This window comes from Diabrotica virgifera, chromosome 1 (genome assembly GCF_917563875.1).
Source record: "Diabrotica virgifera virgifera chromosome 1, PGI_DIABVI_V3a".
NCBI classification, from domain to species: domain Eukaryota; kingdom Metazoa; phylum Arthropoda; class Insecta; order Coleoptera; family Chrysomelidae; genus Diabrotica; species Diabrotica virgifera.
This window is the reverse complement of record NC_065443.1, coordinates 300,601,972-300,626,620: the sequence shown is the minus strand read 5'-3', so window position 1 is coordinate 300,626,620 and position 24,649 is coordinate 300,601,972. Positions and strand designations below refer to the sequence as shown.

The 24,649-nt window shown below is 34.1% G+C and overlaps 1 protein-coding gene across 1 annotated transcript; it reads left to right on the top strand.

The window, feature by feature from the left end:
• Window positions 1–1,824: 1,824 nt before the first annotated feature.
• LOC126879190 (bone morphogenetic protein 7-like) lies at window positions 1,825–23,370 on the top strand. The gene is made up of 4 exons (XM_050642245.1): window positions 1,825–2,141; window positions 10,595–11,002; window positions 13,061–13,226; window positions 22,960–23,370. The coding sequence occupies exons 1-4, from the start codon at window positions 1,908–1,910 to the stop codon at window positions 23,304–23,306; spliced, it is 1,155 nt and encodes a 384-aa protein (XP_050498202.1). The 5' UTR covers window positions 1,825–1,907; the 3' UTR covers window positions 23,307–23,370.
• The last annotated feature ends 1,279 nt before the right edge of the window (window positions 23,371–24,649 follow it).

Sequence of the window (24,649 nt, the reverse complement as noted above, 5' to 3'; positions counted from 1 at the left end):
ACTGAAATTGTTGCTGTTACATTACTAATTGCCATTGTATTAACCAAAAATGAATTAAATAAATAAAAAATGCAAATACTAGATATGATATCTTAAAAGTTGGAAAATAGCGAAACAGAGTAAATAAAAAAATTAAAACAAATACAAAATGAATATAATTCGACTAACCTCAAGTACTTCCGTGAAAACGTGACTTTACACCGGAACGGGTTGAAAATGTTGCAGCTTCCCAGATCTAGTCGCTTTACACTGGAACGGGTAGAGAACGGGTGGAGAACGTTGCAATTTCCCAGATCAAGTGGTCTTACACTGGAACGGGCAGAGAACGGGTGTGAGCACGTTTTGTACCTTCCAGATCAAGTGGCCTTACACTGGAACTGGTCGAAATTCTAAACTGTATGTAGCCGGTATGGTAGCCGGGATGTTGTTGCTTCTTCTGTGGAAATGCTTCACCGTTTCCAGGGTCGAGTGGCTTTTCACTGAAGCTGGTGGTTGAGAAGATTTCACGAAGTTACTAGTTGCGCCTCTCCAGAACTTCCGAATTGCTTTGTGGCTTTACACAACAAGTGGCCTTACACTTGGAATTCTTCAAGTTGCTTACGGGTTCCTTCAGTTTTCCTTCCTCGTGGCCTTACACTCGGAACTCAACTACTAAGTCACTAATTCTCCAATTTCCCAATTAACGATTAAAATCGATTAGAAAAAAAGGCTTTACTTTTTCTAATTGGAAATTTCTACTAACTGCGCCAGTCTTATTCTTTATAAAATGTGGTGTGTTCGTTGGAGAATTGAGTAACGTAACTACTGAAGGAAATGCACAAATTTATTGAGATGTTAACAGTTAGAGATACAAAACGATACTAAAATTAATGAATACAAACTACATATTTCTTAAAACCTTTCATAGTCCATGAACATTTCGCTGACACCGCGAAATTACAAGCGTTGGTGTTTATCATGTCACGTAGTCTAAATATTGAAATATAAACACACACAGTGGCGTGCTCGCCATAACATATCTACATATTATTGCATACATTTCATACTTATTTGGTGTATGTATGCACAGATAATGTAGTTTGGAGTTTTAATAAAATAAGCAATAGTTATACTAGGTACTGTATTATTGACATAAAAAGAAATAAAACCATATTTATACATATGTACATCACGTATGTATGTACATGTACATACATAGTATGTACATGTACAAAGTGGGTTGTACTATTATGACGTATATTCAGTACATTTATTTCAAGGCTATTCCAATAAGCGGGTTCGACTGTATCACAACAGCAAATCTTTTTAAGTTTAATAAATGATACATAGGTAATATGCTACCTGCCCTTGCACCTTGTGTTCTCTACAGGGTGTCGCAAATTTAACATAAGAAAAACATTTCCTTTCTTCCACCCGGTTTAAGTCCAAAAAAGAAGTTTGAGTAAACCTTTGCCAGAAGTGTAAATGCCAAAGAAAAAATCTAAAGTAATAAAAAAAATAGCTTTTGCGATTAAATTTAAAAGCAAAGCTAATGATTATGATACAATATGCTATATGATGTTCCATTTGACTTGAAATATAATTATGGTGTAATTTTAAAGATTTAAAAAAATGTGAATCATATTGGTCCTTATCAAATAAATGCAATTTACTACAATCGACATCATCACTACAACCTCCGTAATTCTCTACTCATTTCTACAACTCCTTGCTTACACCTACTGCTTCCACTTTATGAAGTAATAGTCAAGATTGAGATAATTGTTTCATGTACAAAACATCACAATACGTGCGTTTCTTATTATCCACTTAAACCAAATTTTCTTTTTACTTATTATTTCACATTAAGGTCACGACACAGTCGAAACAACCTTTTATTACTTGGCGGATTATCAAAATTCTTCAAAATGTATAAGTTTATATCTCTCGCTGTTGTTATTGGTTTGTCGTGGTCTCAAAACACTAGTAATAGTGGTAAGAGTTATTTCTTCAAGAGGGGCAAGAATAGCAATGAGTTTAAGGTCAATAATAGAATTATGTACTTAAATCATAACATAACCGATTTCGACTATGCTTATCCCGTTGTGGAGAAGAAGAGGGTGATTCAAACTTTTCAACCTGTAGAGAAGTCTCCTCCAAAGGTAAGTTATTATAACTTTCAGTAGTAATCCACCTTTCATCCTTCATCTTTGCCACGTGGCCAACTCAGTTACATTTCAATATGGAAGCTCTCTCCACAACATCTGTAACTCTGGTTCTGTTTCATAGATCTTCGTTTGTAATCTTGTCTGTTGTTACTCCTATTATTTACGACTGCTTCCTTCTTCTTTTCCTAGTTTTGAAACATTGTTTTTTGTTAAGGGCAGTGTGTCTGCACCGTAGGTCATAACTGGCAAAACACATCTGATGGAAGACTTTCTGCTTTAGATGAATCGAGATGTTGCCATCTTTAAATACGTTTTTAAGAGCTCAATATGCTGCTCATCAATATGCTATTCTTCTTGATACCTCATATGTTTGATTGTCCTTGTCTATTCTAATTTAGTGTCCAAGGTATACCTATGTATTGGTATGCTCTGTAGAAATAGAAATAGAAATATTTATTCATCCTTTCAAGACATTTTTACAAATGTATAGGACAGGTCATATACAGTAATATAACTGTTACAAGCTAACATTGTTTAGCTACACAATTTTTTATAGGTACCTAACACCTAACACATATTATAAAATAACATATTTTTAGACTAACATTTTTAGACATTTTAGACTTTGTATATACAAAACAATTTATACATAAAAAATAAAATAGTTTAAAATAGTTTATAGGCTATCGTCAAGGAATTCTTTGACTGAATATTAGCATTTGGCTAATAATAAATTTTTGATTTTATTTTTGTAACTTTAAAACTAGCAATCTCCTGCATTTCATCGGGAAGTTTATTGTACAATTTCATTCCCATAAATTTAAAACTATTTTCTAATCTTGATGTTTTAAACTGGGGTATTCGGAGCTTATTACAATTTCTTGTATGGTAATCATGTCGATGAGCATTAGTTTCAAATTGATTGAAATTTTCTTTGACAAACAGAAGAGTGTGGTAAATGTACAGACTATAGAATGACATGATTTTGTATTTTATAAACGTTGGTTTACAAGTTTCCCGAAATTTTAGCCCGAATATTTTTCGAATAATTTTTTTCTGAATTACAAAAATTTTAGAGCTGTCAATAGAATTTCCCCATAGTAGTATGTTGTAACTCATATGACTGTAAACAAGGCCGTAATAGATATTGATCAGTGCTGATATCGGCATAGTATCTTTTATTCTAGAAATAGCATAAAACGATTAATTTAATTTTGTATTTATTGCATTGACTTGTTCAGTCCATCTCAAACGGCAATCTATATTTAAACCTAAAAATTAACCATGGTGGGGTAAGTATATCTGATACATACACTGACCACATGGTACCAAAATACACATTTAATAGGAACTTCGGAATAGAAATCAATGACCGAAGGGAATGGAACAGCATCAGTAGCAAAATCAGGGGAACGATCTGGTATACAGACGGATCAAAAACCGATGAAGGCACTGGAGCCGGTATTTATAGTGAAACAGAGAATGTAGGACTCAGTTTCTCACTAGGAACATACACAACTGTGTTTCAAGCGGAAATGTACGCAATTCTGCAGTGTGTCGCAATGAACAACTTGAGGGCCTATGAAAATAGACGGATCAATATACTCACAGACAGCCAAGCATCACTGAAGGCACTAATGAGCCCGAAAGTGACGTCAAGGCTGGTATGGGAATGCCGGCAAGAACTGGAAGAACTGGCCGAAAGAAATAGTGTAACTCTATTCTGGGTGCCAGGACACACCGGGATAGACGGTAATGAGAAAGCAGATGAGCTGGCAAGGAACGGTTCATCAACTTTATATTTTGGCCCAGAACCTGCTCTAGGAGTACCTAAAACAATAATTAGGGGACAAGTCAGGGAATGGGTCAAAAACAAACACAAAGAATACTGGGGGAACGTACCTGGTCAGCGACACGGGAGGCCCTTAATAAGGGAACCCTCAAAACGGAGAGCTGAGGAACTAATGAAATTACATAGGAGTCAGCTCCGCATAATTACAGGTCTTCTCACGGGTCACTGTGCCCTAAAAGGACACCTGAATAGAATTGGGCTGTACGAAGGGAACCTTAACTGCAGACTGTGCAATAGGGGAACTGAAACAGCACATCATGTACTGTACGAGTGTGAGGCTTTGGATCACAAAAGGCAGGCTATTTATGGACAACCAAAATTAAGTCCAGCAGAATATGCCACCCAACCCATGCTAGGGATGTACAATTTGGTACGTGGAACCAAGCTTGTGGATTGGGTGACATAAAAGGTAGGATGGCTGGCACAATAAGCCCATGAGGCTGCAGTGCCATCGGAGACATATGTCAGACGACCTCCAAAAAAAAAAAAAAAAAAAAAAACCTAAAAATTTTGTTGTTGTAACTGACGAAATAAGTATATCGTCAAATTTAAATGATAATGAGTATACATTGCTAAGAACATTTTGGGAATGAAAATATAAAAATTGAGTTTTATCAACGTTTACTATTAATCCATTTGCTTTGGACCAATCTACAAATGACCCAAAAACACGGTTGGATAATAATATAAGTTCCTCTTTACTAGGCGCAGAGATCGCTAGTACAGTATCATCTGCGTAAATAGTAATAACTCGAGATTTAATGTAATCAGGAAGATCACTCATAAAAAGAATAAATATAAGCGGTCCTAAAACAGATCCTTGAGGGACTCCTTTATCAATATTGAAAACAGTCGAAGCAGAATTCTGATATGAAACTAACATTTTTCTATTGCTCAAATAGTCTACTATCCAGTCCAAGAAATCTCCTCTGAAACCTAGGTTGTAAAATTTATTTTTAATAAAGTTAAAATCCAGAGTTGTATTTCTCTCTGTTATGAGATTGATCAGCCAATTCTTATTTTGATTAATTACTTAATTATTTTAATTATTACTTATGTAAAACAAAACCAAAATTAAATTAAATTTTCTAATAAATTTTATTCTCAGGGCTATTTTAATTTTAATGCATTACCTTCGGTTTGTGGCTTCTAGTATCTCTAGTTGCTTACTTCATCCAGGGACAAACAGGGAAATTAAACACACTCGATGTCATATAAATGTTATAAATATTTTTTATTTATCCAATATACTATAAATATAAGATTTAAAAATTATACTAAATTCAATTCTGTTGCAACCGATTTCTCGTCTAATAAATTAAGCTTTAATTCTGATATCTCCTTTGTTTTAACAAAAATTTTATTTAAATAATTCGTTAGCCTATTCTTATAAAAATACTAAAATTTTCTTTTCTCCTTTTGAATTGATTACTTATTTCTTCTTTAAATTTTGGAATGACTCAATTATGCTATAGAACTGTTCAATACAAAAATAAACAAATATGGTGTGGATATAAAACAAACTCTCTCCTTTTTACAAAAATTCTGACTAACCTTTTAGTTTCTTCTTTACTTCTTTTCCTGGATTGCGTAGTCCTCGATTCTTCCACACGTGCTCCTATAGGATGTAGCGAAAGATCCTTCTCGTCCAAACTGCTTCACAAACAAACAAACAACGGGACTCGCTCGAACTCTCTAGTCAGTTTTCTCTCTGCTCGATATCTTGTGCAAATTGATACCCACCGGCTACTCGTTCTAGACAGAAACCAGTAATCTCCTCGGACACAAGGAAAATTAACTTCTCAACTCGGTCAACGATTTCGCTTTACCACGATTCTGCTCGCAAAGGCCAATTTCACCACTTTACACCGACTTCTCACTTTTTAAAAACTGGACTGTACTCTCCAGATATTCATTACACAGTGACCCAGCTAACAGTGTTCGTATATATAACGTCAAACAAACGCCATTTTGGGAGAAGTTACGACAAAAGTTACGTCAAATTTTACCTAAAATATACGTAAAAAAGTCACAGCGATGTTACGTAACAATTTTACGTTATTTCTACTTAACCTTTTCAACGTCACTTTTTAGGAGAATTTTCGGTATAAATGATATTTATAAATAGGACTTAAAATTATTGTGTAAATAAAACCACATACATGATGCTGACACATTTATTAAATATTTGAAATAAACATTTATTATAATATATTTGACGTTTATGTGAGAGAAAGAGACAAAATTATTAATAGCTACTTTATATTACAATACATAAACATACCCTTGAAGTAATCTTCATTAGTAAACTGCACACTTTCATATAAGGACTAGGCTGCTTCCCCATTTTTAGAAGATATTTCCATACATTTCGTTTTTCAACTAAACTGCCATTGAATAGAATTCTATTTTGTTTATCCTATTTAGGGAAAGAATGAAACGATAAATTACTATTAGGTACGCTTTATCCAAGAATCACATTGAGGCACACAACAATAATAATTCGATTTTTTTTACATAACTCCACAGGGCCGTCTCAACCATACACGGCGCCGGGGTGCAAGACTCATCTTTGCGCCCCCTTTTCTTATATATGTTAGTTTATTATACATGTTATGAAGATTATATAGGTTATAGGTACGCTAAAATGAAAACTAATTATGTTGGCATTCTTTATTTATACAGGGTGGGCCAAAGAAAAGAGTCCACCTCGATATTTGGCAGTAGTTATTATACTTTAGGGAAATGCCGAAACAGGTCGATTTTTATTTTTAAATTACAATTTTTTGATATATATTTCATACTAGTGACGTCATCCATCTGGGCGTGATGACGTAATCGATGATTTTTTAAATGGGAATAGGGGTCGTGTGTGGAGCTCATTTGAAAGGATTTTCAATTCTTTATTCAGAAATATAAACATTAATATCATTATTTATACAGGGTGGACAAAAATTAATTTTTAAATTAAATTAATTGGCAGAAAAAGAAGAGTCTATGTAATTTATGTAACTCAAAATATATGTTTATTTGGCAAATAAACATTGCTTTTCGCTTAAATTAAATGTTCAAACTGCTAAGCGGTAGGTGGGAGGCTGTTTGTGATTTCATTTAAGCGAAAAGAAATGTTTATTTGTGACATAAACATTTTTTTCTATTTTCTGACAGCATAACAATGTATTTTGAGTTAAATATATTACATACATTCTTCTTTTTGCGTCAATTAATTTAATTCAAAAATTATTTTTTTTGCCACCCTGTATAAACAGCGACATTAATGTTTATATTACTAAATAGGGAATTGAACATCCTTTCAAATGAGCTACGCACGACCCCTATTCCCATTTAAAAAAATGATCGATTACGTCATCACGCTCAGATGGATGACGTCACCAGTATGAAATATATGCTAAAAAATTGCAATATAAAAATAAAAATCGAAATGTTTCTCCATTTCCTTAAAATCTAATGACTACTGCCAAATATCGAGGTGGACTGTTTTCTTTGGCCTACCTTGTATACCGGGTGTCCACTTATATTTTCCCCTATTTTAACTGCCTATAACTTCTAAACGGCTCAAGATAGAAATATGCGGTTTTCGCTGAAATGTTTTATTTTAGTAAAAGTTTTGTCTGAATGGATTGAATTTTGTATATCGCTTTCAAATACGAAAAAAAAATGGCGGATTTTTGAAAAAAACATTGTTGACTTTTTTTTAATGGAACACCCAGTATATTTTTTTGTAAATTGAAAGAAAGGTCATTCACCTACCCAGCAATATAAAGTTTTTCAAAATCGGTTATCAAATCACTGAGTAATTAATTTTTAAAATGAGAGGTGCAACGTGGATATCACATACCTAAATAACATAACTAAGCAAATTAACATTTTGTTATGCGATTTCCACATTGCATCTCTCATTTTAAAAATTAATTGCTCACTCATTTGACAACCGATTTTAAAAAAATTTATATCGCTGGATAGGTAAATGACCTTTTTTTCAAGTTTTTAGGTAAATGACCATTTTTTATATCGCTTTTAAATAAGAAACGGCGGATTTAAAAAAAAAACGTTTTTGGCTTTTTTTATTAAAACACCCAGTATATTTTTTTGTAACTTGAAAAAACGATCATTAGCCTATCCAGCAATATAAATTTTTTTTAAATCGGTTGTCAAATGACTGAGCAATTAATTTTTAAAATGAGAGATGCAATGTGGAAATCACATAACATATTATCAATTTGCTTAGTTATGTTATTTAGGTATGTGATATCCACGTTGCACCTCTCATTTTAAAAATTAATTACTCAGTGATTTAACAACCGATTTTGAAAAACTTTATATCGCTGGATAGATGAATGACCTTTCTTTCAATTTACAAAAAAATATAATGGGTGTTCCATTAAAAAAAAGTAATCAACGTTTTTTCAAAAATCCGCCATTTTTTTTTTCGTATTTGAAAGTGATATAAAACATTCAATCCATTCAGACAAAACTTTTGCTAAAATAAAATATTTCAGCGAAAACCCCATATTTCTATCTTGAGCCGTTTATAAGTTATAGGCAGTTAAAATGGGGGAAAATGTAAGTGGACACCCGGTAATAAAAAACATGGTTTCAGTATTCAAAAGACATCTTATAAACTATAACATACTTTTTAAAGTACGTATATCAAAATCAACTTTTCTAGCTCTTAAGTTGGAAAAAGTTTGTATTGCTGCGGTGATATATATTTTTACTTGCTTTTCTCTACTTATTAAAACCAATTATTTTTGGTCAATTTAGGTTTAGAAAAAGACCTTTCTCCTTTAGCTATTGTTACTGGAAATGTTAAATATTATCCTTAGCCATGTAGAAATATTTGGGAAAACGGAGAGTAAATTATTTTAGAATATAATATGTGTGGCTTCAAATATCGAGTGGAGTTGTGTCTATATTTTTGCATTTGTACGTTTTTGTTATTTGTAGTTTTTTTAAGGACAAAAAGCGCAAGTTTGAGCCTAGCAAGTGTTCAGATTGCGCCCCTTGGACTTGGCTCCCGGGTGCCTCGCACCCCTTGCACCCCCGGGTTAAGACGGCCCTGTAACTCCATACTCCATAAAAACAAACACGATTTTAATCACGGAAATGTAAGGTTAGGTATTAATGAAAGGTTCAAAATAAATACGCGATGGCGCTGCAATCTCAAACGAGATCTTATACGTGTCTATACCTACCAAAAATCCACGTGTTAGAGACGAATAAATTCATACGCATTAAAACCTATCAAAGAGCCACGTTTCAGAAACGAATAAATTCATACATATAATATACGTATTAAAATTTCGTATCAGTAACGTAATTTTTTGATAGATGTTACGTAACAATACAAAAAAACCTAAATTTAACGTTAATGTAACGTTATCTTGCTAGCTGGGGACCATTTTTTCTCTCCTCAAAATCAGACTCAATACTCTCATCCTCACCATCTATCTTTCTTCGCCAATCACAAACATCCTCTCTACCCACTACATCCATATTTTCATTTCTTAAGAACCAATTTATTTTGTATGCAACTTTTCCATTTTGTTAAATTCTAGGAGACACCAAATTACTTTCGTTGTTTCAAAATGCTAAACAAAAAGCCTTACATTCTAAACTCAATAAATTTGTTTACTGCCTATCCTTCTAAGACACATTTATAAAACGTCATTGTTCATTCCAAAACGAACTCAATGTACTTTCTAATTTTTACCGCATAATTGTATGTCCGTTCAGAGAACCATTAACAAATCACTTAATGATTTCACTTTCCGCGAAAACACTGTTTACTAACTAAATTATAATATTTACAATTTTTGGTCATATACAGGGTGATGAAAATCTATGATCTCGTCGTCTCTGATATAAATTTATTTTCTAAATGTTTCCCATAAAAATTATACAAGTATTTATCGACAAGGTTCGTCATGTATTTTGTTATAACTTGGTGTTAATTTCGCCTAGGTCATCCCCTATCAAAACTATGTCATTAGCATAACTCAGGTGGTGCAATGTTTTTCTGTCGACGCTTACTTCTTTATGATCTCCATCAAAGGTTTTGTAAGCACGTTCTAGGTCAGTTATAAAAAGCTTTGGTGATATTGTGTCACCCTGTCTTGAATTTTTATTTCTTAACTGTTTTCGTCTAACTTTATTACATTTGTCGCATTTCTATAACATTGTATAATAATCTCGAATAACGGACTTTCATTTAATGCTTCAATTACACTGTCTGGTTCTACCGAGTCAAACGCGTTGTGGAAATCTATAAACACTAATACTAGAGGTCTGTTGTATTCTATGGATTTTTCAGTGAGTTGTTTTATCATTTGCAGGTGGTTGTTGGTGCCAAACTTTGATCGAAATCCTGCTTGCTCTCTGGTTTGCTACAGGCCTAGTTTTTTATCCTATCTCGCTGTTATGATTCTTTTGAAGAGTTTGTAATTTGACTTAACAGGCTAATGGGTTGATAACTTTCAAGGTCAGTTGTATCCTCTTTCTTTTTAGTACAGCTTAAAATAAAAAACAACTTCATATGAAAAGATTCTTGCAAGTACTACCTTCTTTATTTCAGTTAGATTTTGGCTTCTACCTGGACAAAGAATGGAACTACAACCACAAGGAAAACGCCATCGACACATCCCAGCTTCCCATTTTCGTTAAGAAATTTTACGAAGAGTTTTCATCCACAATAGACAAAACATTAACCGCTCGAATTTTGTTTAACAAAAATGCCAACACTTCTAGCTCCATCATCAAATTCAACCTGGACAGTCTCGTTGTCGATGATGCTGTGCTAGATGCAGATCTATACTTTTATTGGCCTTTGAAAAACACTTCGAAGATATTTAAGGAATCAGTAGTACTCCGGCTGTATCAATACGAGAAGAAATCCATTGATGAGAAAGAAGATGTCGGAAATCCTGATATGCATAAATTATTTAATGTTATTTATGTATCGAAAGCTCATAAAGGTTGGCAGGTACTGTGATATTTATTAAACAGTAATGAGTTTACTTAGTTAATTTATTAATAACTTTAATCACTTAATTTATTTAGTTTTTATTTTAATTTATTTACACGTATTTTAATTTAATTTATACTTAATACTATTTACACTTAAACATAATTTATACAGTGCACTGGAATAAGTGTTACCCCCTTATTAACTTATTTATTTTTAGCACATAAGCAAAACGCTCGAACAGGTCGATTTTTAAAATAATCGTAGTATATTATAGCATCAATGTTTCGAACTTTACTCGATCCCTCGTCAGGCGACAGGCATAACTTTGATTTTTTTAAATGGAAAGTACATCATGTGGCAGCTCATTTAAAAGCTCTTGAAATACTAATTACAAAAATGTATAACACTTTAATCCTATTTGAGAGCGTAGGCGCCAAATCTCGGTCGAATCCTGAGAAATTTTTTTCGAATCCTGAGAAAACTAATAAGTATTTTTAAAAAATTTAAAAGCAGAATGAAATACTACAGTATTATCGAAGGTAGAAAGGCCCTGAGAACTTATATAATGTTTATTTTAATAAGTCACAGGGGTGAAAAAAAGACAAAATTTTGTCTGATTCTTAATTTCAAATATATATCATTCAAAAGAAACTTTTTGTTTATTCTAAGGCACTATCAGCTCTCCGTAATAATGTAATCTTTTATTCTGCGTTTAAATTTTTCAAAAATACTTATTAGTTTTCTCAGGATTCAGAAAAAAAATGAATGCGTTTAAACAGAATTCGATCGAAATTTTGCGCCTACGCACTCAAATAAAATTAAAGTATTATACATTTTTGTAATCAGTTGTTCAAAATCTTTTAAATGAGATTTCACATGATGTACTTTTCTATTTAAAAAAATCAAAGTTATGTCTATCACCTGAAGAGGGATCGCGTAAAGTTCGAAACATTGATGCTATAATATACTATGATTATTTTAAAAATCGACCCGTCCAAGCGTTTTGCTTATGTGCTAAAAATTAATAAGTTAATAAGGGGGTAACACTTATTCCAGCGCACTCTATAATACAATTTGTATTCCCGACTTAAAAACCGCACAAACAATATCCTTTTATTATTCCGACAGAATTATGTTTATATCGTCATATACCTGGAGCTTCATCTTGATTCTAAATTAAACTGGAAACAACACATTTTAAAAAGATGAAACAAATTGAGTTGAGAGTGAAAGAAATTAATTGGCTTATAGGTCGAAAATCTCGACTCTTAGTTAAGAACAAACTGCTCATTATTAAAACAGTCATCAAACCTATATGGATGTACGGTATAGAACTATAGAGTTGTGCCAGCAAATGAAATACACAAATTATCCAAAGAACTCAATCAAAAATTCTACGCACCATCGCAAATGCCCCGTGGTACATTTCCAACCAAACCCTTCATAGACCTAAGCGTTTGGCCACACGGGCGGTTTTTTACGGGAGCCGTAAGAGCAGTAAAAATCAGCGCGAAAATGGGTACCACGGTGAGAATAGTAGATGGCCAGACCGAGCTGTAAAATATCGCGCTGCAACAGTCTGGCCATCTACTATTCTCACCGTGGGACCCATTTTCGCGCTGATTTTTACTGCTCTTACGGCGGCCGTAAAAAACCGCCCGTCTGACCAAACGCTAAATATCCCGTTAGTCAGCACAGTAATTCAAGAAAGAGCCAACAGACACCACGAGAAATTGGAAGGCCACCCCAACCAATTAATATTACCACTACTGCAGCCACTAAACAATACAAGATTGCGAAGATTATGGCCCATAGATCTTCGCTGAAACTGAGGTGAAACCGCTGTGTGATGTATACCTCATATTAACGCCATATTAGTGTACAATACTATAGTTGATATGTTATTGTACTTGTTATCAAATTAACTCATAGAATATGTAACTCTGATTGTTAATAAATGTTTACAAAAAAAATCAATGAACTTCTGTGTTCCTATTAGTTCATTATGTATTCACAACTGGTGGATTGTTTTCCTAGTCCACTAGTACGCCCGTATTTGTGTTTCTGTTTTAGATGTTTAAAGTGAAGAAACCCATCGACAACTGGTTGAATGGTGAAGAAAATATGGGTCTTATATTAACAATTTCAACTTATGATTCCAATGAACTTATTGAGGTCTTCAACGATACAAACACAGGAAATTTCAGTACCTTTGTGGTAGTAAAAACAAGAAGTAATGGTAAGTAGGTACAGCAAGTATACTTTTTCATTTAGGTAATCACAGATTTTGTTTTTAAGTTTATGAATTTATCATCATTAACCTGTACGCGTCCACTGCTGGACAAAGATCTCCCTTAGCTCTTTCCATCTGTCTCTGCCTTGTGCGGTTTGCATCCAGTTACTAAAAACACGCTTCAGATCGTCGGTTCATCTGGTTGATGGGCGTCCTCTCCTCCGTAGTGCTTCTTCTCGTGGCCTCCACTCGACAATAATACGTTTTGTCCATCGGTTGTCTGATAATCTAGCGACGTGTCCTGTCAGTTCCACTTTAACAACGCGATTCTTTCCGACAGCGTCTGTTGTTTTTTTTTTTGTACGGCGTATTTCTTCGTTTGGGATTCGGTCTCTCAGGGAGACACACAACATCTGGCGCTCCATAGCCCTCCGAGTTAAACGAATAGGTCACTAACTTTTTTGTAAGTGTTAATGTTTCCGCTCCATACGTGAGTACAGGTAACACACAATGGTCAAAGATTTTCCTTTTAAGGCATATGAATTTATATCCCTTTCATAGATATGGAAAAAGCTTTCGACAGAATTAAAAGAGAAGATATTTGGAAAATACTAGAGAAGAGAAAAATTGAACAAGATCTAATTGGATGCATCCAGAGTTTTTACGAAAAAACGAAAAGCTATGTAAGGACAAGAAATGAAAAATCAAAAGTATTCGACAGCAACATTGGATTAAAACGGGGTTGTGTCCTGAGCCCACTACTCTTTAACCTAGTACTAGATGACGTAATAAAATAATGCAAACACAAATGGAGAAAATATAATGTAGGATATTGTAAGTTGAGAATGATACAAATAACAGAACTATGCTACGCAGACAACCTGGTGATCATTGGGGAGTCAGAAAAACAATTACAAGAAAATATAAACATATTGTGTGAAGAGCTAAAAATCAGAAACATGAAAATTAACAAAGAAAAATCAAAAACAATGATAATTGAAAGACAAAAAGGAAAACATGAAATAGAAGTAGATGGCAAGCAACTTGAACAGGTAGACAGATATAAGTATTTGGGGGTAATCAAAAGCCGGTATGGAAAATTAGAAGATGAGATAAATGAAAGAATTGCAAAGACTGGTAAGCTGTACAATAGGGTGGAACGAAAGGATAGGAAAAATTTTTTTTTCTTTCATAGAACTTTCTAATAGCACTCAAAAGTTGCCTTATCATGTCTACAATAAAACTACAAAATATTTTTGTTCTATGTTTACATCTTGAGGCGCCGCAAGAGCTTTGAAAAGATAGGTTTTTAACAAAAAAATACAGAAAATTTCAAATATTTTATATATTTAACCTGGTGTCGTAGCTAATATTTCTTAGTCAAATATTCTTTCTAATAACAGTTAACATTGCTATCATTGCTATATTTAATTGCTATAAGATTTATTTAGTTATATTTAATATTCATCTTGATATTTAAATACAATGGTTTTTTGTCTCAAACTTGTGCATAATCTTTTATTGCATCTCATCTTTGCTCTAACAAAGCCATTTTTGCTTCAAGACCACAGACACTAAGAGATGACTCAGTCACGAGTTTTATGACTCTTTTCACTGCCTTTGTATGGTAGGGAAAACACGGAAAATCCACACACTGCACCTGACAACTAGGGTCTCTTGCTTCACTTACTTATATATATTTTTTTTAAGTTCTCGTCAGTTATGTTTTGTTATAGGGAACTCAGTAATTTCTTCTTCCGTTCAGTTAATTATATCTATATCAGTGTAGTCATTGGCATTAAAGTTAAGCTTTGGAACAACAAACTTCCTTACACCATTTATGAGTTCCGATCTTGCCTTCAAAAGTCGCCGCAGACCTAGCTCCCTTATGTGTTGTTTTCTCTTGTCACATTACATGGAGAGAAGCACATTTTCTGGGTGGAAATAACCATCCTTTTGAATAATTACTGGATAAATTATTTGGCGATATTCCTCACAAAGATAACGTGAAAATTTGATGAGTCTCCATAGATGTTTTGATCCATTTACATAAAATGGTTTCAGCTTGATATGAAACCAGACTGGGGCATACACCTTCATCACATACATAGTTACAGTTTTCAGATTATTTGAAGGATTCTCTGCTGCAACATATAACAGAAGAAGGCGATTGGCCAACGTAAGCCATCGTGAATGAGCTAATTTCCCATGGGTTTTTAAAGAAAGATAAGAAGGACATACACCACGGGAGATTGCTTTGCACATTTCAAGTAAATATTTTTGATCTGTGCTTAGATCATCCTTAATCTTTAGAATAGGGAGGTTGTTTTGTATGGGAACGAAATTAACCACATGAATCTGGTTAAAGATTTCAAGTTCTTTGCCTAAAAGCCCTCTAAATTCATTAGGGTCTTTAGTTTTTTCATCCAATGTGCAAAACAAATAATGCAAAGGCAATTATTAATTGGTATAGAACAAACAAATCAGCCACTTCAGCGGCTTATTTAGGTTTTTTTTTCTATAAAAGCAATTACACCACTGTTAATACCGGTGTTAGTGGTAGTTCCATCAAATCAGACATCAGACAGCTGTTATATTGGAAATGTTCAAAGGACTGTCCTCTTGAAAATGCTCCATTATCTTTTATAGCTTCACCTGTTCCGGAAGAAGAAGTTATATAACCTAGCAAGGTTGATCAAGGTTCCTCTACTATTGAAATGTGCTCTTCTACTATAGTCAGAATATTAAATTGTAATATTTTTTTAAATGTGGAATTCAAGTTCAAACTTTGCCAGTTTTAGTAAAAATAAACATTAGATTGTTGTAAGTTAAAACTAAAATTATCTTGAAAGAGTAGTTTTAGAGTGTGTATTTATTGTTTAAAATAAGAATTAAGATATTACAATAGCTATTTTTTACCAAACCAAAATCATCAAAATTCGCAAAATTTAACTAAAAATTCTAACTTTTAACCCTTTTGCGGCACCTCTAAAAATATTTTGTTTGGAAAAATATTTTATTTGTGGCTTAACAATGGCTATGGGCAACTTTCTATCACTATTACACATTGAAATTATAAAATCATTTTTTTCGTTCCACCCTACTGTACAATGGTATTAAGAGTAACTTTTTAAAAAAGAAAGAATTACCTAAGAATATAAAAACGGAAATAGTAAAAAAGATTGTGAAACCCACTCATAACCTATGCCTGTGAATCTTGGGCATTAACAAAAAGGCAAAAGAATAGACTGATAAGCACAGAAATGAGATTTTTGAGAACAATAGAGGGGAAAACAAGGAAAGATAAAATTAGAAATCAAACCTTTAGAGAAAATCTGAAAATACACCCAGTTATTACAACAACAATCGAACAAGGACAACTTAGATGGCTCGGACATGTACTAAGAAGAGGAGAAGAGAAAATAGTAAGACAAATAGGAATATGAAGCGAGAGATATGGGAAGAAAGAAAAGAGGAAGACCAAGAAAGACGTGGACAGAAGAAGTGAGGGAAGCGGCCCACAAAAGAGGAATATAATGGGAGGAAACAAAAGCATTGACGGAGAACCAAACTCCGTAATAACTCGATACACCGAAAGGTATAGACGAGTTCTGGATTAAGTAAGTAAGTAAGAATTTATATCCCCATCTAAAAAGATCAAGAACATGTCAAAAAGTCCCTGTTTCTCAAACGGGATAAACAAATAAAATTGTTTAAAAACTACTCAACCGATCGGGCTCATCTTTTGCAAATATAGTAATTACATTCTTTTTCTTAGGGTACCTGTCCGTTCCGGACGTTGGCGATCATTCTGGCTATGATGACTTTGTCGGTTGCTATACGGAATAGTCGTGTTGAGATCTTTCTATAGCATGCTCTCAGGTTAGCAAGCCAGGATATTGTTTTTCATCCTGGGGCCCTTTTTCCTTCAATTTTACCTTATAAAATGCATTGGAGTAGCCCTTATCTGCCTTGATTTCTCATTATATGTCCCAAGTACTGCAGCTTACAGCCCTTTACGATGTTGACTAAATCTGCGGTTGTGTTCATCCTCCGTAGTAGTACTTCTTCATTGGTGACTTTGTCTGTCCATGGTTGTGTTCATCCTCCGTAGTACTTCTTCATTGGTGACTTTGTCGGTCCATGGTATCTTCAGGATCCTATTGTACAACCATAGCTCAAAAGTCTGAAGTTTCGATAGAGTTTCTGCCTTCAATGTCCACGTTTCTACTCCGTATAGAAGCACTGAGTACACGTAACATTCGAGGAGCCTTATTTTTGTTTTTAGAGTGAGGTCATGGCTCTTGAACACAGAGTTCATAGTCAAGAATGCACTTTTTGCCTTTCTGATGCGGCATCTAATCTCTTGAGTATTGTCCTGTCAAGTCCTTTGTACTTAAAGGACGTAAGTATTTGTAATGAAATAATACTCGATGTAAAATACTTTATTTTAAAGAATTATGCACATGGTTTCCATTTTCTATCGCAGTATTAAGTATGTGACAGCTGTCGTTCAGATGACAGTAGTACCAACCTACATTCATGGTTAAGGGAGTTTTACACGAACATAACACCTCCTCCCTTGACCATGAATTACAAAAGTTAACTAGAAGTAAAAGTACTTACAAATTCAGTCTGGTAACAGGTTTCCTTACTCTAGTGGAACGCCTTAAAATGGGTTTCTCAGTTTCAGTTTGAGCCCCAGGTACACTATTCGAACTTTCCATATTGTTTGAAATTTCGGATTCATCAGTAATCACTTCGGTAGGTGGTGGTGAGACACTGTGCTCTGGAATTGATGCCTCCCTCGGAATCAAATTGTGAGTAATGGTATCCGGAATGTAACATGTTGGATTATTTTGAGATGGAGTATATTCCCCAATTTGCCGTATTTGGTCTACATGACGTTTCCATGTTCTACCATCATCTAACTGAATTAAATAATGCAATAACCCTAATCTGAGTACAATAATGCCAAATTGCCATTTAGAATGAAAATAATCCCTCACGGAAACCCTAGTTCCTATATCAAAGTTTCTTAGACTCATATCAGTATAGGTAACTCTATCACTACATGAAGGTTTAAGTAAATCTAATCTATTCCTTATTTGTCTTCCTAACATAAGTTCTGAGGGACTTTTACCTGTAACTGTATGTGGGCTTCTGCGGTATTGCATAAGTAGCTTACATAATTCAAACTCCCTGTCATTTCCCTCACTTCGCATAGCCCTTAAACATTTTTTTAGTATTTGGACATATCTCTCTCCCTGTCCATTAGTTGCAGGATGGTAGGGTGCAGTAAATTTTTGTGTAATTCCATTATCTTTCATAAAAGTTCTAAACTCATGAGAGTCAAATTGTCTACCATTGTCTGTAACAAAAACTTTAGGAATACCAAAAGTTGTAAAAATTTTTCGGCAAATTTCAATAGTAGTTTTTGTAGTAGTATTTTTTGTAAAATGAATTTCAGGCCATTTACTGAAGGAATCTACCAATATAAAATAATAACCTCCATTGAAAGGTCCAGCGTAATCAGCATGCACTCGTTCAAAACAAAATTTTGGTGGCTCCCATATATGAGAATTATCTTTAATTGGGTTGTTCTTGTGCTTATTGCACTCTAAACAATTTTTACAAAGTGACTCAATATCCTGGTCTATGTGAGGCCACCAGCAATAACTACGAGCTAAAGATTTCATTCTAACTATTCCAAAATGTGCAGTATGTAATTCTGTCAAAATTTTATTTCTCAATTTAGTAGGTATAACTACTCTTTGTCCTCTCATAATAACATCAGATTGTAATGAAAATTCAGCTTGATTTATATTGAAGCTAAATCGTTTATCAACAGGTTTTCCTGTTTTTAACCCAACAAGTAATTTTTTTAAGGTATGATCATTTTTTGTATGAAAAGCTAGATCTCTAATATTTGTAGGCAAAGTTTCAATTTGATTTATTTCAAAAATATCTGGCTCATCATGTGTGAAATTTTGTTCTGATTTTATAGGTAGACGTGAAAGTGCGTCAGCATTGAGATGAGAATCTGTATTTTTGTAACGAATGTCATAATTCAAACCTTGTAAGAAAATTGCATAATGTTGCATTCTTGTTGCACTTAAAACTGGTAGGCTTTTATCAGGTGCAAAAATTTGAACTAACGGTTTATGATCAGTGAGCAAAGTAAATTTCCTAGCACATAAATAATTGTAAAATTTTTTTACTCCAAAAATTATGCTGTAAGCTTCTTTGTCTATTTGTGAGTACCTTTGCTGTGTAGTAGTAAGAGTTTGAGAAGCAAACTGTAAGGGTCTCTCTGTACCATCTGAAAAGATATGTGAAAGTACTGCACCTACCCCATAGGGTGATGCATCAGTTGCTAGGACTAATGGTAAATTTGGGTCATAGTGACATAAAACATTTCTAGAACAAATGAGTTTTTTTGCTTTGTCAAACGCAGTTTGACAAGTATTCGACCATTTAAAATTGACATTCTTTTTAAGTAAATTATTTAATGGTTGTAAAATTGTAGAAGTATCTTTTAAAAAACGTCTGTAATAATTAATTAGGCCACAGAAACTCCGAACTTGAGTTCTGTTTGTAGGTATTGGAGCATTTGCAATTGCAGTTACCTTATCTGCACTAGTAGACACACCCGTTTTACTCATCTTATATCCACAGTAGTCAATCTCGTCTTTGAAAAATTCGCTTTTATCCAAATTTATATGTAAATTATGTTCAGATAATTTCTTTAAAACTTGTTCAAGTCTTTGTAAATGTAAGGTATTATTTGGAGCTGTAATTCTTATATCATCCTGAAATATTGAAATACCATCTATTCCTTGTAGCATTTGCTCCATTAAACGTTGCCATTTGGCAGGAGCACTAGCAATTCCAAACATTAATCGATTTGGTTGAAATAAACCTTTATGGGTGTTTAATGTAAGTAAATGTTTCATTTCATCTTTTATTGGCAAGTGTAAGTAAGCTTTCGTAATATCTATTTTTGTATATTTGTCCCCACCTGCTAATTGGGAAAGTAGGTCATCTGGTGTAGGTAAAGGGTATTCATCCACTTCAATGCAAGGGTTTAATGTGATTTTAAAATCACCACAAATGCGTATGTCCCCATTTTGTTTAACTACAGGAACAATAGGAGTTGCCCAGTCCGAAAATGCTACTTTCTTTAAGACTCCCTGATTTACTAAGGACTCTAATTCTGCCTCAACTTTAGGGCGTAATGCAAAAGCTACAGGACGGGCCTTACAAAATTTTGCTTTAGTACCAGGTTTTAGATAAATTTCAGCCTCTAACCCTTTTATTTCACCAACTGACTTTTCAAATAAATGTTTATATTTATCTAACAAAGTTGCAATTTCAAAATTTTCATGTAGAATTGTATTTACCTGATGTAAATTGATTTCCAGAGCATGTATCCACTCTCGACCAACCAGTGAGTAGCCATCACCATCCACCACATACAACTTTAGAGTGTGCTTTAATTCCTGGTGCTCAACCTCCACTGAAACTAAACCTAAAACATTCAAATTATTTTTGCAGTATGTAGTTAATTTAACATCCGATTTTTGTAATTGTAATGCAGGAAAATATTTTTCAAATATATTTTTATTTATGATTGTAACAGCAGCGCCAGAATCAATTTCAAAATTTAAAATATTACCATTCACTTTTAAATTTATAAAAAATTTATCTTTGCAATTCCCAGCATTTACTTCTAAGACCTCTTGAGCAGAGTTTACTGAATTTACTTGCCTGTGTGAATTTTGTTGTGCCTTTAAACAAACTTTTTGAATGTGTCCGACGTTTTTACAAAAGTTACAGATTAAATGCTTTTTATTACATTTATCGGCTAAATGCGAGGTGTCTCCGCATCTATAACAAGCCCTATTACGGTTATTTGACATTGTAAAAGTATTATTAGGAGAGCTACTATGATTATTTACTGTATTATTATCATTAAATTTACTAGTGTTTGTATTTTTATGAAAACTTTTTGCTTTCGCATTTAAAACATTTATACTAGCCTGATTGTAATTATTGTTGTGAGAAAATTGATTACTATCCTTTTCTGAAGTTTCCATGCTTGCTGCAATTTCTACGGCTCGGTCCAAGTCCAATCCCTTTGTTTCTAATAGTCTGGCTTGAATCCTCTTTGACTGTAAACCAAAAACAAACTGATTTCGTATAGCACTTTTTAAATATGTGGAAAAGTTGCAGTTTATGGCAAGTTTCTGTAGAGAATGTAGGTATTCTTGTATACTTTCGCCTTCTGCTTGTCTTTTTGATTGAAACCTAAATATTTCAGCAATTTCAAGTGGTGCAGGGTTGTAAAAATTATCCATTAACTTAACTGTATCCTCATATGACTTGTCTTCAGGGACCTCTGGAGCTAGTTTATCGCACAGTGTATCGTATGCTTCCGACCCCATGTAATGTAGTAAATAGGGCAATTTCATTTCCTCTGGAATTTTAAAAACTTTGTATGCTCCTTCCAGCCGTTTTACCCACCTGGACCATTTTGTAGCTGTCTGGTTAAAAGGTTCAACGGAAAACTGGAATGTAGAAACTTGTGTAGACATTACTGGAGCTGTAGCAGGTGCAACTATCGCAGTTGTAGTCGAGGAACTCGTGTTTGTACCGGCTGTAGTTGGAACGTTGTAGTTGATGTAGTGTCTGTAATATTTGTATCCCATCCTCGTCGCCAAATGTCAAGTCCTTTGTACTTAAAGGACGTAAGTATTTGTAATGAAATAATACTCGATGTAAAATACTTTATTTTAAAGAATTATGCACATGGTTTCCATTTTCTATCGCAGTATTAAGTATGTGACAGCTGTCGTTCAGATGACAGTAGTACCAACCTACATTCATGGTTAAGGGAGTTTTACACGAACATAACATGTCCCACGCTCACTGATTATAGTTCCCAAATAGTTGTATTGTGAGACACGTTCAAATTCTCATTTGATCCACATACAGATTTGTAATTACATAAAAACTCATATTGTGAAATGAAATATGTTTTAAATATTTTTATTATTTTAATAATTATAAACAATTGAAAAAAATACTTACTCTCGGGTTTAAAAATCTCATTTTAAATACAAGTATATACCTATATAGTTACGTTACATAATGTGCTTTCTTAGAATATGTTTTTTTTTGTTTTTGTTAACACTTTAAAAAATAGTAAACTTTCTATATCTCTATCTATAAGCGAGGTTCCTACAGCCTTTGTCGCTTCTCGCATTTCGACCGCCATCTTTTTCTGTCCATCCATTCATCTTCTTTGATGGCTCTATCTCTCATGATGTGCCGTACATTTTCGTCCCAGGCAACTGAAGGCCTTCCCATTCTTATTTGTGGTGGTATGTAATTTAAAGCTTTCTTTGGCCATCTATCTTCATTCATTCGTTTCACGTGACCATACCACACAGTTGTCTCGTTTCAATTCTATCTACACTGGAATATACAGTATTTGTCTTCCTTCTAATATCTTCATTCCTGATGTGATCTTTTTTGGATATACCACACGCTCTCCTTAGATAATCCATTTCTGCTACTTCTATTATTTTTCTATCTATTTTCGTGATCTGCCAAACTTCTGCCCCATAAGTCATAATAGGCTCTACCAAGGTACGCTAGATTGTCAACTTCGTTTTTTGTCTTATATCTTTAGACCATAGTAGAGACTTCTTATATAAGATATGATATATTTTAGATACATTGATACCGACCAAAGATCCTGAAACTTCCATTATAGAAGACCAAGGTACCATACCACATTGTCAACGTCAAGAATGGATAATAAACTTCCAGAAAATGGGTTGGAATAAGTTCATTATTTTCCCCGAAGAATTTTCCGCATATGACTGTGTCGGAAAGTGCCTTAAGCCTACAGGTGACAATGCCAATCATGCGAAAATGTTGCACATTTTCCAGAAAAGAAGCGCTTGCTGTGTACCTGTCAGTTACGAACCGTTACCAATTATGTACTTTGATAAATTTGGCAACATTGCGGCTAAGAATTATGACAACACTGTAGTCGCAGAATGCAAATGTCGATAAATGTAGATTTTAGGTACCTATACGAACAAACTAAAGAAATTTGATTAAATGATTTTATATCATGTTTGTTTATTTTAATTATTCTTATTAATTACTTGTGACGACATATCCTTCTAAGAATTACCTTTCATGGTAGATTTTAAATTTTATGAAAGGGGTCGTTTGTCTTTATGACATGAAAGATCTTTTGTATATACCACTCATTACTCATTCCCAAATTACCATATACATACCACTAATTCCGAAAGTATTAATCTACAATTTGGCAACAAGGCCTAGCTACGCATTGTAACGTTCCATCTCCTTTTTATAATTTCTCCTACTGCTTTTCTTTGTATTTCACTTCTCATATATAGCTTTTCTCTTCATTTTGTTTCTTTGATATTGGAGTTCATTTTCGTTCCAAACCTTTTCATTACATTTCATTCTGCAGTCTTTCCTATCAAATTAAGAACATGTTAAGGTTAACCTTGACAATCTGGCTACGCGCAGCCAGTCAAGTCAAGGCAGACATCGATGCACTACAATTCGAGATAACCGCTTCATTGTCAGCAACGTCTTGAGAAATCGCTTTTACACCTTGTGTCTTTTTAAGGCGAGAAATGTTAATGTGAGTGAACGTACCATTAGAAGAAGACTAGCAGAAAGAAATTTGAGGACTTTCCGTCCAAAGCTAGACTTGGTATTGTGCAAGAATATGCTGACTGGACTGTGGCGGAATGGAAGAACATCATACTGTTCTTAAATGAGAGCAAAATAGCACTAAGAGGTCCCCAGATGGACGTCAGAGTGTCTAAAGACGCTCTACAGTCAAAATGAAAGGTTTACTCCATGCACTATAACCGAAACAATGGCTTATCGAGGAGGGTCAATAATAATTTGGGCAAGATATTTATTTCGAAGCTCGTACTGATCTTATTGTGTTCGATAGAGGCAGTGTGAATGCTCAAATATACATGGAAGAAGTTCTCCAAGACCATGGCATACCTTTCGCGCCGTTCATTGGTGAAAACTTTTAGATAATGCACGTTGCTATACCGCAAGTTTCACCCGTGAATAGGTACCTTAATCAGGTCGGGATTCAAGTTTTACTGTCGCCTTCACGCAGTCCCGATCTTGACCCAATTGAACACATTTGGAACAACGTCAAAAAACGGGTAAGAGCAAGAGTACCAGCCCGTACCGTACAACCTTCGAAGAGCTCAAAATGGCTGCGTTAGAGCAGTAGTACAATAACCCCCAAACCGGACTGCACGTGTAAGAACCTGTCTTCCGAAATCATCTGATAGCATCCCATACCGTAATTCAGCCTCTACGTCCTCCGAAGAGCTCAACACGGCTAC

Coding starts and splice junctions, on each gene's coding strand:
- LOC126879190 (XM_050642245.1), top strand. CDS start 1,908: ATGTATAAGTTTATATCTCTCGCTGTTGTTATTGGTTTGTCGTGGTCT. Junction 11,003..13,060: donor AAGCTCATAAAGGTTGGCAG/GTACTGTGATAT, acceptor TTTCTGTTTTAG/ATGTTTAAAGTGAAGAAACC. Junction 13,227..22,959: donor AGTAAAAACAAGAAGTAATG/GTAAGTAGGTAC, acceptor GATATATTTTAG/ATACATTGATACCGACCAAA.